Below are 12,983 nucleotides of genomic sequence, written 5' to 3'. Positions count from 1 at the left end.
GGAACTAGAGCCAGAGCCAGCCGTCCTGTGTCATGCTCCGTTACACCCTCGTCTGACCACCTGCATGGAGGGGGAGCCAAGAAGGCTAAGTAGTCCTGGCTCTCTGGGGGGACACATGGGTTGCTAAAAGCGTGAAGATGCCTCTTCCCAAATCCCTGCCCTCCCCAGCCCTGCATCTGGCCTGTGGGTTTAATGAGAAATCCAGGCACTTGGTAAGAGACTGTACAAATACCTTCTAAGGCGCCACTAACTCATTCAGCAGAAAGAGACTCAGAGCTGCCAATGCTTTAGGGAAGATAAGTGAGTGGAAAGAGGTGGTTTTTATAACGTCAGGCGGACAGAAGAATTTTGCCTGGTTGAGTGTGAGCTCCGCCCCTGCAGCAGAGCCGAAAAAGCCAGGATCCGGCCTCCTCAGTCCCTCTCTTCACAATATTTGATTAGGAATTTGGGGGCGGGACCCTGGCCTGGCACAGACCCGCACACTCTCAGTAGACGTTCTGTCTTCTCTCTCTCTCTCTCTCACACGTTCTCCAACCCAAGGAGGCCAGACAGAGGGACGTGGTCACTCTCTGAAAGGTTCAACTGGAGGTAAGTTTAGCCATTTTCCTTCAGTTTTTTGGTCCCTTGCGGTTCCATAACGGGAATCAAGGAAAGGGGCTGGCGTGTGGGGAGAGGGGCTGGCAGGGAGGAACCATTCCTCATTCTCCCATCTGGGCCATGACCCCAGGATGCCGAGAGGGGCAAAGGAGGAGGAGAGGGAACATGTTACTCTGTCCTACGGTTTCTTTCTGGTTGTTGGGGGGAGAGGGGGACTCCATTTCTCAGGCATGAAAAAGTAGAGGACTAGGTATCTAGGGAAGCCAGCACTCAGCATCCACCACAGCCCTCCAGTCTGTCCTGTAGGCAAGTTGTGGTACCTAAGTGCTGTTATAGGGGAAGGATGGAGGGAGTGTGAGTGTGTGTGTGTGTGTGTGTGTGTGTGTGTGTGTGTGTTGCTGGGGGGAAAGGGAGGGAATAAAGAGAAGAGTTGAGAATTGACCATGTTCAGGGAACTGTGAGGGAGGGTCCAAGCCAGCTGAGGGGATGACTTCTGGTCTGACTTCCTGGATCCTGATAGGAGGGAAAGGCCGTAGAGGCATAAAAGAACAGCACGAACTCCTGAGTCAGCCTCCCACAACTCATGGAGCCCCAATCCCAGAAACTTTCCACCTCACAAATCTCTGCGCACAGGAGGGTCTCTACCATTAGGGTGGGCAGGGGGATTGAAAAGCATACGACCCTGGAGCAACACTGCTAAGAGTCGGAAGAGAGGAGAGGCAGAAGTTTCCCATCCAGCCCTCTTAGCACTCATGGCTCCTAAGGAGAGGCCAACGTGGGTAGGATGCACAGCCCCTGGAAAGCTGGGTCTTGAGGAGGAAGGTGGCTCTTGCCTGCCAAGATGCCCGGTCTGGAAGGAGAAATGGAGACAGAGGCTCACTGTGCCACCTTGGTCCTGCAGCAGCCCAGGGCTGTGCATGGAAAAATGCGCCGTTGGCAGTGGGCCACTCCATCCGTCTTCCCTCCTGGACAGACCCAGGGCCCAGCCAGCGTGCCCAGGCAGTGGGCAGTTGGGTTGGCTTCTCAGAAACACTGTGGGCTCTTTGTCTGAGGCCTGAGGCCGCTTGAGGATGAGCCAGATGGCTCTCCTCTGCAGCCCAGAGGCTAATGGAATGAAGAGGGCCTAAGGGAATCACTTTCAGGAAACAGAGAGCTCGGGGGGCCCGGGAGGAACGGTGGCAGAAGGTGACTAGATTGAGTGCCGCAGTCGGGGTCTTTTCCCATCAGTTCGTTGGATTTGATGCTGACTTTTAGATTCCTTTCTTTCTCCTGTCTACAGTTGCCCGTCCCAGGAGGCCCAACAGCAATGTGAGGGACATATGTGACCCTTCCGGGACCAAGAAAGATTCTAAGGTTCCTCGGAACAAGGGTGACACTCACGGCTCCGGAAGGTTCCCACTGCTTGCAAGGGCTAGCTGGTGCCTTGGCTATAGGTATTCAGAGCAGGGTGCCCAGGCCTGATATGCCAGCCCCTGGTCCCCCCATACCTTCAGCTTCCCTCCCAGCATGCACCAAACCCACCTTTCTCTCCAAGCCTGCCCTGTTCTCATCTCACTAGCGCACGGGCCCAAGGCAACAGGCTGCCTGGCACAGTGGGGGCCTAGTAGGAGGCTGGTAATCCAGGTGGCATCACAGGTAGCTTAGGGTGGGAGAGGGGAGGCCAGAATCCCACTCCAGAGCCACGTTCTGTTGGGTACACTCAAGTGTCTTCAATTACTTTTCCATTTTTCAGTGTTCCTCATTCATTTCTCTGGGCCTCACGTGGCTCTAGCATAATGTCCATGGTGGAGCGTGAGGGGGGGCTAACACTTTACCAGACAGCACAGACCACATCGGGTAGACAGACCCAGACCCCACACACCGGAAGACAAGTGCCATACCTGGAGCCAGGGTCCCCCGTCTGGAGGGGACTGTGGCTGTTGTGCTACATGAAGACCTGTGCCAGCCGGGCTGCGTGTGTAGCCACAAACTGCCCACCGGAGAGTTTTCTCACCCAGCAGACTGTTCCAGACACTGGCGCTTTGGAGGGTAGCCCAAACCTTGCGGTGACTGCAGGGGGGGGGCCACACCCCTCCCCCAAGACTGGAAACCCGAAACCCCCAGCCTGCCCAAGACCAAAAGATCTTCCAGAAGTAATTCAGACCTTCCCCTTGGAGGTCTCAAGCTGCTTCTGGAGGTTTCCCAGAGACATGGAAGGAACCAGAGGGTTTTTTCCTTGGACTCTTGGAAAATATCATATCCCCGAGAAATGCAGACTGAATACGAATTCGCGCCTGAAGAGCACCCACCACCCCCACCCCCGCCCCCACAGGGATGATTGCCGTGGGCTCTCCAGCTCCGTCACCAGAACCTTCAGGTGGCCAGAGGCTCCTAAGGACCTGCCCCTAGAAAAAAATGCAGAGCCCCCCCATTCAAGTTCCTTCTAATCTTGAAGGCTCTGTTTCTGTGACTCCGTAAAATGGACCCAGCTCCCCCAGGTGGCCACCGCCGAGCCGGACCGCGTGTGCGGAGTCGGCACTGGGGGAGGGGAGGCACGCAGGCAGTGAGAACCGGGCTCCCCGTGAAATCGGCACAGCTCCCAGCCCAAGGCTCCCCGCCCCCCAGCCCCGCCCCGATCCGTCGTCCTGCCTCCCTACTGTCTCACTCATGCCTGCTCGCTCTGTTCTCTCTCCCCTCTTCCAGAGAGACAAAATGCAGTGGGCCTCCTTCCTGCTGCTGGCAGGGCTCTGCTCCCTCTCCCGGGCCCAGTATGACGAAGACCCCCACTGGTGGTTCCACTACCTCCGCAGCCAGCAGTCCACCTACTACGACCCCTATGACCCTTACCCTTACGAGCCCTATGAGCCCTACCCCTATGGGGTGGAGGAAGGTCCAGCCTATGCCTACGGCTCTCCACCCCCTCCAGAGCCCCGCGACTGCCCCCAGGAGTGCGACTGCCCCCCCAACTTCCCCACAGCCATGTACTGCGACAACCGCAACCTCAAGTACCTGCCGTTCGTCCCGTCCCGCATGAAGTACGTCTACTTCCAGAACAACCAGATCTCGTCCATCCAGGAAGGGGTCTTCGACAACGCCACGGGGCTGCTCTGGATTGCTCTCCATGGCAACCAGATCACCAGCGACAAGGTGGGCAGGAAGATCTTCTCCAAGCTGAGGCACCTGGAGAGGCTGTACATGGACCACAACAATCTGACCCGGATGCCCGGCCCGCTGCCACGATCCCTGAGGGAGCTCCATCTCGACCACAACCAGATCTCCAGGGTCCCCAACAACGCTCTGGAGGGGCTGGAGAACCTCACCGCCTTGTACCTCCAACACAACGAGATCCAGGAAGTGGGCAGCGCGATGAGGGGCCTCCGGTCACTGATCTTGCTGGACCTGAGTTACAACCACCTGCGGAAGGTGCCCGATGGACTGCCCTCAGCCCTCGAGCAACTATACCTGGAGCACAACAACGTCTATTCCGTCCCTGACAGCTACTTCCGGGGGTCACCCAAGCTGCTCTATGTGCGGCTGTCCCATAACAGTCTCACCAACAATGGCCTGGCCTCGAACACCTTCAACTCCAGCAGCCTCCTTGAGCTTGACCTCTCCTACAACCAGCTGCAGAAGATCCCCCCGGTCAACACCAACCTGGAGAATCTCTACCTCCAAGGCAATAGGATCAATGGTGAGACGCTGACGAAGGGGGGGTGGGGAGCGGCTGTCTGTTCCGTTAGAAAACCCCTGTCCCGGGTGCCAGTAGCCACGCAAAAGACATAGAAGCAGGGGAGACAAAGGTCGCGAATGAAGCAGCCTGCAGTCCAAGCTATACCCCCGTACAAGGGGTACAAAATGGCCCCTAGACTACACAGCGGTTCTGGAAAATTCCTTGGGGGCGTGGGTTGGCTTGGAGGGAGACTTCCCAGTAGGGGTGAGCTTCCGTCTAAGACTGGAGAGAGAGGTGAGCGTGGGCTGGAGGAACGGGACAAAGCCATTCTGGGAAGTGGAGTGCCACAAAGGGACCAGCCACTTAACAGGCCACCTGCAGGGGACAGCCAGGAAATCTGGGTGTCTTAGAGGAAGGGCTTGCACGTTGAGGGGCAGTGAGGGGTGAGCTTGCAGAGGTGGGGATAAAAGCAGTTCATAGACAGGCGGATCTAAGTGGGGTTTCTAGGGTCCGTCTCGGGAGGAAGGTGGGCTGTTAAGAAACCATGGAGTTTGCACTTACTTCCTGAGCCAGAAGAGGATGCGCTCTCTGTTTCCACATGCTCTACTCCTGCCTCTATAGTCACTCTTGTGTTTTGGCTGTTTATTTATTTTTTAAACCTAACAGCTGTTGGACAAGAATGTGCAGCCTCTCAGAGCTGAATGCAGTACTTGTTCTGGTCCCTTCTCCCTGGAGTACAAGGAGCCCCTGGTGGTAGGGCAGAGGCCCCCGGGGTAACGGGAGCCCTATCACCACAAGGCCCCGGGGTGGTGGGCAAGGACACGGGCCTCTTGTTTTCCAAGCACTTCCCAGCGGATGCCTCAAGGAGTCGAAAAGCCTGCCTCTTTGCCTCTCAGGACTAAAATATTCATTTCGGAGAGAATCATCTAGTTGCTTTTCAGCTCTGTCTCAGGATCTTGTGTTCCGAATGTGCTTACGTTACCCGGGGGCCTCTGATGTTTTAATCCCAGCTGGAAGGTACTGAGCCAGCATTTAACCTCCCTTCCTCAGGCAGCAAGGTCCCCCCGTCTCTGGGAAAGGACTCATTAATGACCACTGGCAAAGGGCTCGGAAGCGGAGCCTGCTGTGAGCACAAGGCACCATCAAAGCACTGATGAGGACGGAGGCTTCAAATCCTCCCTCCCGCCCTTTCTCTCGCTGTGCTCAGGGAACAGATCAGTCATTTGGCAAGACGTCCGCGCACTGCACAGCCCTCTGAGCGAGACAGGCACCTGGCCCCAGAGGCCGACAGTGGGGCGGGCAAGGTGAGAGGTGTCTGATCCTCTGGTTTGAAGGGCAAGACACCATCACGGGCTCCCAAACTGTTTTATTATGTAAAGTCTTTCTCTGGGGGGACGTCTTCTCCTCCCCAAGTGGGGCAGTCCTCGGAGACGTCTCTGAGACGTCGCATGCCGCAAAGGGTCTGCCATTTACTCATGGCTGTCCGTCACCCCACCCAGAAGTCACCTGCCACCCTACTCCACATCCAGGAGGATTGTCACACCAGAACTGTCACATTACGTGCTGTGTTTGACCCTGAAATTGTGACAGCAAAGAGCAGCTGTCATGGGAGGGAACCCATTAGCTATTGCCTGACTATATATAGTCAGAAAAAGCTGGGGAGGGCAGGGCTCTATCACAACATCCTGTCGCCCTCCGCCTTCGTGCGGAGCACACCTGCCACTCAAATACAGGGTGGTCTGCCCCTTCCAGAAGCTCCGCAGAAGATAGAATCACTTCCCTTAAGTGTCCCAAGGTTTTGCCAGAAAGTTCTCCATTAAGCCAAACAACCTACAGATGTTCAGTGTCTCCCCCAAATCCCTTCTCCTGTCATTTTTTTAATGTTTCTTTTTGAGAGAGGGAGGGAGAGAGAGAGAGAGACAGAGACAGAGGGTAAGTGGGGGAGGGGCAGAGAGCGAGAGGGAGACAGAATTCAAAGCAGGCTCCAAGCTCTGAGCTGCCAGCACAGATCCTGATGCGGGGCTTGACTGCATGAACCGTGAGATCGTGACCTGACCCAATGTCGGATGTTCAACCGACTCAGCCACCCAGGCCCCCCCCCCCCCCCCCCCGCTTCTCATGTAATTTAAGCCAAATTCCCTTATCTAGTTATCATTTGGTCTCTCTTCCAGTCTCCTTTTAAGGCAAAATAACACCAACTCCTGCATTTAATTTTTCTTAGTGAATTAATACATGTGAAGTGCTTGTCCAGGGCCTGGCACGTAACCGAGAGGCAACACACGGGAACTGTTCCTTTTTCCTCTCGTTGTCACTTTGAAAAAAAAAAAAAAGTATTTATTTATTTTGAGAGAGAGAGCACACACAAGCCACAGAGGGGCAGAGACAGAGGGAGAGAGGTGAGAACCCCAAGCAGGCTCCGCACCGTCAGCGTGGAGAGCCCGAGGTGGCGCTCGAACCCACAAACCGTGAGATCGTGACCTGAGCTGAAATCAAGAGTCAGAGGCTTAACCGACTGAGCCCCCGCCCCGGGCGACTCCGTTTGTTTCACTTTTTGCATTGCGAAGATGGGGACACGGAGGTCTTTTCAGAGAAGGAGTAGCCATCTCTTGGGGTCACCCAGATGACGTAGTGGTCACCCTGAGCGCCGGCCTTCAGCATCCAAGGACCTAGAGTCAGGTGTCTCTGGCTGAGAATGTGAGGAGTGTCTCTCAGATTCAGACCACCAGCAGGAAGGCCCAGTCCCCCCAGCTGGGGCCCCTCTCCCAGGGCCAAGGCGCCACCTGGTGGGGGGTGGTGAAGGTGGGGTGGAAGCCACCCTCTGGGGGAGGAGCTAAAAGAAGGGCAGGAACTAAAGGGTGTGCAGGGGAATCAGGCCAGTCCCCTCCCTCCCCTTCCCTCCTCCATTAGCAACCCCCTCAGTTTTTCCAGCCTGGCAACCGCCAGGGAACACAGCTCGGAATGTTATTCGGGAGCCGTGGGATCTGTGGAGCTGGGCGGGTACCCCAGGAGGAATTTGGAAAGACTTATGTCAGTATTTAATCTGGCCTGGAAAATGTCCTCCAGAGTCTCCAGGCAGAAGCCCTGTCCTATTCCTGAGCTTGGGGAAGACAAACGGGGGGGGCACAGGGCGTCCGCTGCGTGGACAGAATCAATGTGCATGGTGTGCCTGGAAGCCCCTAAGTAACCCCCTGGGGTTTTTTTTTTATTTTTAAAAGAATTTTTTAGTGTTTATTTATTTTTGAGAGAGACAGAGACAGGATGCGAGTGGGTTAGGGGCAGAGAGAGAGGGAGACACAGAAGTTGAAGCAGGCTCCAGGCTCTGAGCTGTCAGCGCAGAGCCTGACATGGGGCTCGAACTCACGAGCTGTGAGATCATGACCTGAGCGGAAGTCGGATGCTCAACCGACTGAGCCACCCAGGCGCCCCAGTATCCCCCCTATGTATACACATGCTCAGGGAGCCGGGGTTTTAGCAGATGGTCGGAGGGCCCGAGGCTGGGGTAGAGACCCCATCTAGTGCAGTGGAGTTGGAAGTGATCTATAAGCCGACCCACCTGACTTCCCCGCAGCCCACCCCACTCTACCCTTCTCTGTGGCCACCACAGATGCAGCCGCTGGCCGAGGCTCTGCCCCCAACCTGCCCCCTCAGAGGCCATGTAATCTACTTCCCGGGACCGGAATGGAGGCATCCAAAAGCATCCAAAAGATCTCCATCATCCCCGCGCTCCCTCCCCACCCCGCCCCACGGAATGCTGTCCATAGAAGGACACTTCCTATCCTCCCCCCTCCTTCTAGTCCAGAGCTCCATTATTCTTCGGGGCTGGATTTCCTGTCTTATATTTGCTGAACAAGTTAATGGGCTGCAGCCTCGCCCCATCTCCTCTTGGTCAGTTCTTAAGAGAGACTGGAAACAACTGTTCGCGCTCATTGAAAAACACTTTGCTCACCAGCCTATTTAAGCTCCCCACGCTGTCTTCCCTGCAACCTTCTCTTTCCTACCCGTGATCACACCCTCCCTGAGGCCCTCCATGGTCGCCCCCAGGAAGAGAGTCAGAAAAGCCTCCTCCCAGCTCCTCCAGCTGCCCTACCTGCTGAGGAATGCCTCTGGCAGAAGCAAAAGCAGGCCCTGGGTCCCAATGTCACAGCCCTTGAGATAGATCCTACTGGGATCCGACAGGCGACTTCACCAGGACCCCCTGCGACAGGAGCCGCCTCCAGAGGCCCTCAGACAACACGCTGCCACCAGTGGAGCCTCCAGCAGCTCTTTGTGGTGACTTTGCCACCCCTGCTGGAGATTCAGTCGAGTTCCTGGCTTTCTCCCTTTAAGATCCTAACTCGGTAGACTTGAGACAGAGGTAGTTGATTTGTCCAAAAGGACAACCAGAGGCAAAACAGACGGATTTATGTTAAAACCAAAGCGAACTATTGTATCTGTTAAGATTGTGTGGGGATTTTTTTTGGGGGGGGGGGGAGGATATCTTCAAAACAGGGGGACTTCTTTTGAGATTAAAAGAAGGGGCGGGGGTGAGCCATATATTAAATGCAGGAGGCAAGGGAATTGTTGATTTGACTTTTGAGGTCCATGGCAGCCGTATTCGTCTATGGATTTCCGCCTTCCTAGACCTCAGGGCCTTGCTCATCATTCCTTTGGCAGTCCCGGGAAGGAAGAGGTCCACCCCCTCAAAGCTCCGGCACGCGAAGACAGTTGTCTCCCTGCCCGGGCTTTCTCTCTTTAATTTCCTGCCACTCTATCTGCAAAGTGTCAGTAGATGTTCCAGATTTAGGTCCCTCCATTTCCCTAGTCTTCCTTCTCAGCAATTCAGCAAAGCCCTCCCTCTCCAAAGGCAATCAAGTCCTTCAAAACCGCTAAAGCTGATCTCTGACTACCTTCTGGTTCCCCCTGCCGCTTACAGGCGGGAAAAGATCGCGTCCTCGCTGGAAGGACACTCCAGGACGTTCCGGGGTCTGCAAAGTGATGCGAGGATCAGGGGTGGTTGGGAAGCGGAGTGACAGACACAGGCGGAGACCCCCACTCTGGCCCCGGCGCTGCCCCCTAGCGGTCCCAGTCGGTATGACTTCGATCGCGGAAGACGCTGCCCCACCCGGCCAAGTCCCATCCTCCCCTCGGAAGGATTGCAGCAGCTTCACCGGGGCCGACCCGCTTCCCTGTGGATCCGGGTCCCTGATCCCGGCTTCTCCCGCCCCCCCCCCCCGCCCCTCTTGTCCCCGCAGAGTTCTCCATCAGCAGCTTCTGCACCGTGGTGGACGTCATGAACTTCTCCAAGCTGCAGGTGCTTCGCCTGGACGGAAACGAGATCAAGCGCAGCGCGATGCCCGTGGACGCGCCCCTCTGCCTGCGCCTTGCCAGCCTCATCGAGATCTGAGTGGCCCTTGCACGGGGCACGGGGCCGAAGCCCCCCGCGCCCCACTGCATTTGGCTTGATGATTTGGTTTGGCTTTTGCTGGAAGGTCTGGGACAGACCATGTGACAGAACTCCATGGGCTCCCTCTGTAGTCTTCTTCCCTGTAGGCAGGGTCAGGTGGGATCAGGGGACAGGCAGCCTTTTACTGAGGGACACGGCCGCAGCTCACTTTTCCAGGACAGATGTGGTGGCAGAGGAAGTAATCCGTGGAAGTCCCAACCCCAGAAACCTCACTATTCTAAGTTCTTCCCAACGATCTGGTGTCATGAACTCTAAAAGTCACTCGGGCAATGGCACATAGCGTGCTTTCCCCACAATCCCTGGCTCTCTCTGTGAGCAACGCCTGACCACTCTCCTGCCTGCCAGGCTGACCGTGTGGTTACTCCGGGCTCCCACTCAGTGCTCCTCGGAATATACCTCTTTGCCCAACTGCCTCCTCCCTCGTCCCCCTCACCCACTCAGCCTTGCTCCACAGACACCTGTTCCGTGCCTTAGGCAGAGGCATGCGAGCCCAAGGTGTGCGGGCATCTGCCTGGTGGCCTATGCAGAGAACTCACACTAGTGTCTGGAGGTGGAAGGAAACTGGGAGTCACCTCTACACCGTCCCTAACTCCGCTCCTTGAAAGCCACCAGATTGGAGGTCACCAGCATGATGACAATATTCAGGGACTGATGCGGGAGGAGACAAGCAACCTTAGGCTTTGATAAATGGGTGGGGCTATATTTTAGCAGCTGGGCAGTTCTTTGAAGGTGGATCAGACTTCCGAACAGGAAAGGACAGCCTTTGCTTACATCGGCATCCATAATGGGGGCAAACGTCCCGAATCGGCCGAACTAAGGAAGCAGCCCCCTGGGGTTTCGCCCTTGCCCAGAACCCTCTATATTCCCAGCAGCTCCCAACTTGGGTCTTCGTCCTCAAAGGCATATGGTTCTCAAAGCACGAGAAAGGTAGTTTCTCCCTCTCTTGTCCAGGCAGAAAGGTCTACACCCTGATGGGAGAAACAGAGTCCAGGCAGCCCTGAACTTGCCTGGCTAGCCCACAGGTGGAGGCTGTGGTTCAGCCGTATGCATTGATTTGTCCTGAGACCACAGCTCGTAGTGGAAGCTCCGGCTGGAGATGCTCGTTGGGTCTGTGAAGCCCGGGCCAGACAGCCAAATCTGGCTTGTGCTGAGGATGAAACCCTCTGCTGTCACATCTCTGAGCTACACCCTCATTCCTGAAGATGGCTGTTGCTTTATAGCTTGGCTGGAGAGCAATTCATTCTCCCCATGTCTGAAAGGTGATGTTGCCTGGGGCCGAACCGGCCTATTCCTTTGGGCGCCATTGGGATGGAGTGGCCGGGGGCAGGGGCTGACCTGAGAAGAGCTAGTCCTAGCCTGGCCCCTGTCCAGATGCCATTACATCCCTGATACTGTGTGTGCTTTGAAGCAGCTTCCCTGAGAAGTGAAGGGGAGGAGCCCTGGATTCTGTTCTTGGCTCCAGACTCCAAAATCCACAAAAGCCAAACCAGCTCATTTCAACAAAGGAGCTCTGATGTGAGGGGGCAAGGCTGCCCCTGCCCCCAGGCCCTTCAGAAAGCGTCTGCATGTGAACACCATCATGCCTCTATAAAGGATCCTTATTACAGGAAACGCATGAGTGGTGGTTAACCTGACCAATAAAGTTATTTTATGATTGCATCTGCCGGAATGGAGTCATTTAAGGCACACACACAGAAGGGTTACTTTAAGGGAACCTGCGGGGTCGCATAGGCCTTGGACTGGAAGAGCCCACTGTCCCCTCTATTCTGCTTCCACAGATGTAGCGAAGGGGTTAAAAAAAAAAAAAAAAGTCACCTGTAAAAAATTTCTCCTTAGCAAACTTGGTGTTCTGGAAGTTCTTCTTTGAGTCGAACTTCAACCCCGCTAGCTACTCGTTTCCTTCCATTTGGTCCCCAAGAGAGAAAGAACACCTGGGTTTGTTTTCAGTCATCCTTGTTAACATTTTTTCTTGCTTTCACCGTCTTCCCTCCTTGCTGGGGGATTAATTCTGGGTCTGGCGGATCCTGAGTGTAGTTATCTTGGCTGCTGCCGCCCTCTAGTGGCAACTTCCGGAACTGAGGGTACTCAAACCCGCACAGCCCAGTTGGTCCTGGAAGAGGAAAATAAACCTTCGGCCGCCAGATGCTTAGCAGATGTTACATAAGTAAGGACGGCCAACTAGCCTGGCGCTTTGGGGACAACCCACTGTTTTATAATAGGGAAATAACCGCAACTGATATCTCTTGAGCTGAATATGTTACTCACCGAACATGCTCATTAATCTATTCTGTGAAATTCTATGCCAAGACTGTTTCAAATGTCACACCTCCACTTACGCCAGAGTAAACGAACTTGATTAGTCGTCTCTGAAGTAGGAGTTAGGCAGGAATGGGAGGGTGGGAAAGATCGGGAGCAAATCCTAACGTCAACCACAGGCCTCTCTCCAGGAGCAGCAAGTTGGGCACACCTGCCTTAGTGCCGGACAGATATGCCGTGTGAAACAGACACATGGCCAGAGATCCAGCCAAGCTACAAGGAAGAATCTTCTGCCTCTCTGTTTTGCTTCCTAAGCAGGCTCCGTGAACATCCCACCCAAGACAGAGCAGGGGGAAGAATCAGGAGCCAGGCCCTGCCCTGCTGCAAGTTGCCCCTGGTTTCTAAATCCAGGGCTTCTCAAGAGGGTGGCAAGAGGGGGCAATCCATCAGGCTCATGTGGCTTTCCTTTGGGTTGGTACCATTTGGTGGGTACTTATTATGTGCTCAGTTCTTTACTTATGTTACCTCATTAGCATTCCTAACCATTCTGTGCCATAGGTGCTATTATTTTTGCTATTTTACAGTTGGGGACACTGAGGCACCCAGAAGCTGAGCTCAACCCCAGAAGGAAGTATGGAGGCCAGGATCTGATCTTTGGCCCGTCAGTTTTGCTCTACTGTTTCTACTGTGGTGGACCTGACGTCTCCATGTCTCTGGTGTAAGCAGGTCTGCTAGGAACGCAGAGGGCCCTTGGTGGTCGACAGGGTGCCATAGACGGAGGAAAGCCATCTGACTAAAGTTTTTTACTTACCTAAATCCATTCTGCTAGCTTTCACCGTCCCTTTATGACTTTTCCAATTAAAATGTACTCTTCATCAATAAATGAGTATCCCTGGGCAGGCGCCGGAGGGTACAAAAGCAGGCAGCCCCTGCCTCGGGGTCTTTACCCTCTAATTCGATGATCAACATGGCACACAAAAAAAATTGCAGGGGGACTATGTAGTTACAAACTGAGAAAGGGCTGTGAAGGGCATGAGC

At 55.0% G+C, this 12,983-nt stretch overlaps 1 protein-coding gene across 1 annotated transcript; it reads left to right on the top strand.

Annotated features, from left to right (window-relative positions):
- Positions 1-455: 455 nt before the first annotated feature.
- On the top strand, positions 456-11,348 carry FMOD (fibromodulin). Its single transcript, XM_060644159.3, has 3 exons — positions 456-588; positions 3,280-4,267; positions 9,478-11,348. Exons 2-3 carry the CDS (start codon positions 3,289-3,291, stop codon positions 9,627-9,629), a joined length of 1,131 nt encoding a protein of 376 aa, XP_060500142.1. The 5' UTR covers positions 456-588; positions 3,280-3,288; the 3' UTR covers positions 9,630-11,348.
- The last annotated feature ends 1,635 nt before the right edge of the window (positions 11,349-12,983 follow it).

Source organism: Panthera onca, chromosome F1 (assembly GCF_046562875.1).
Source record: "Panthera onca isolate mPanOnc1 chromosome F1, mPanOnc1 haplotype 2, whole genome shotgun sequence".
NCBI lineage: Eukaryota > Metazoa > Chordata > Mammalia > Carnivora > Felidae > Panthera > Panthera onca.
Note: the sequence above shows the minus strand (reverse complement) of the source record. Positions and strands in the feature narration are given on the sequence as shown.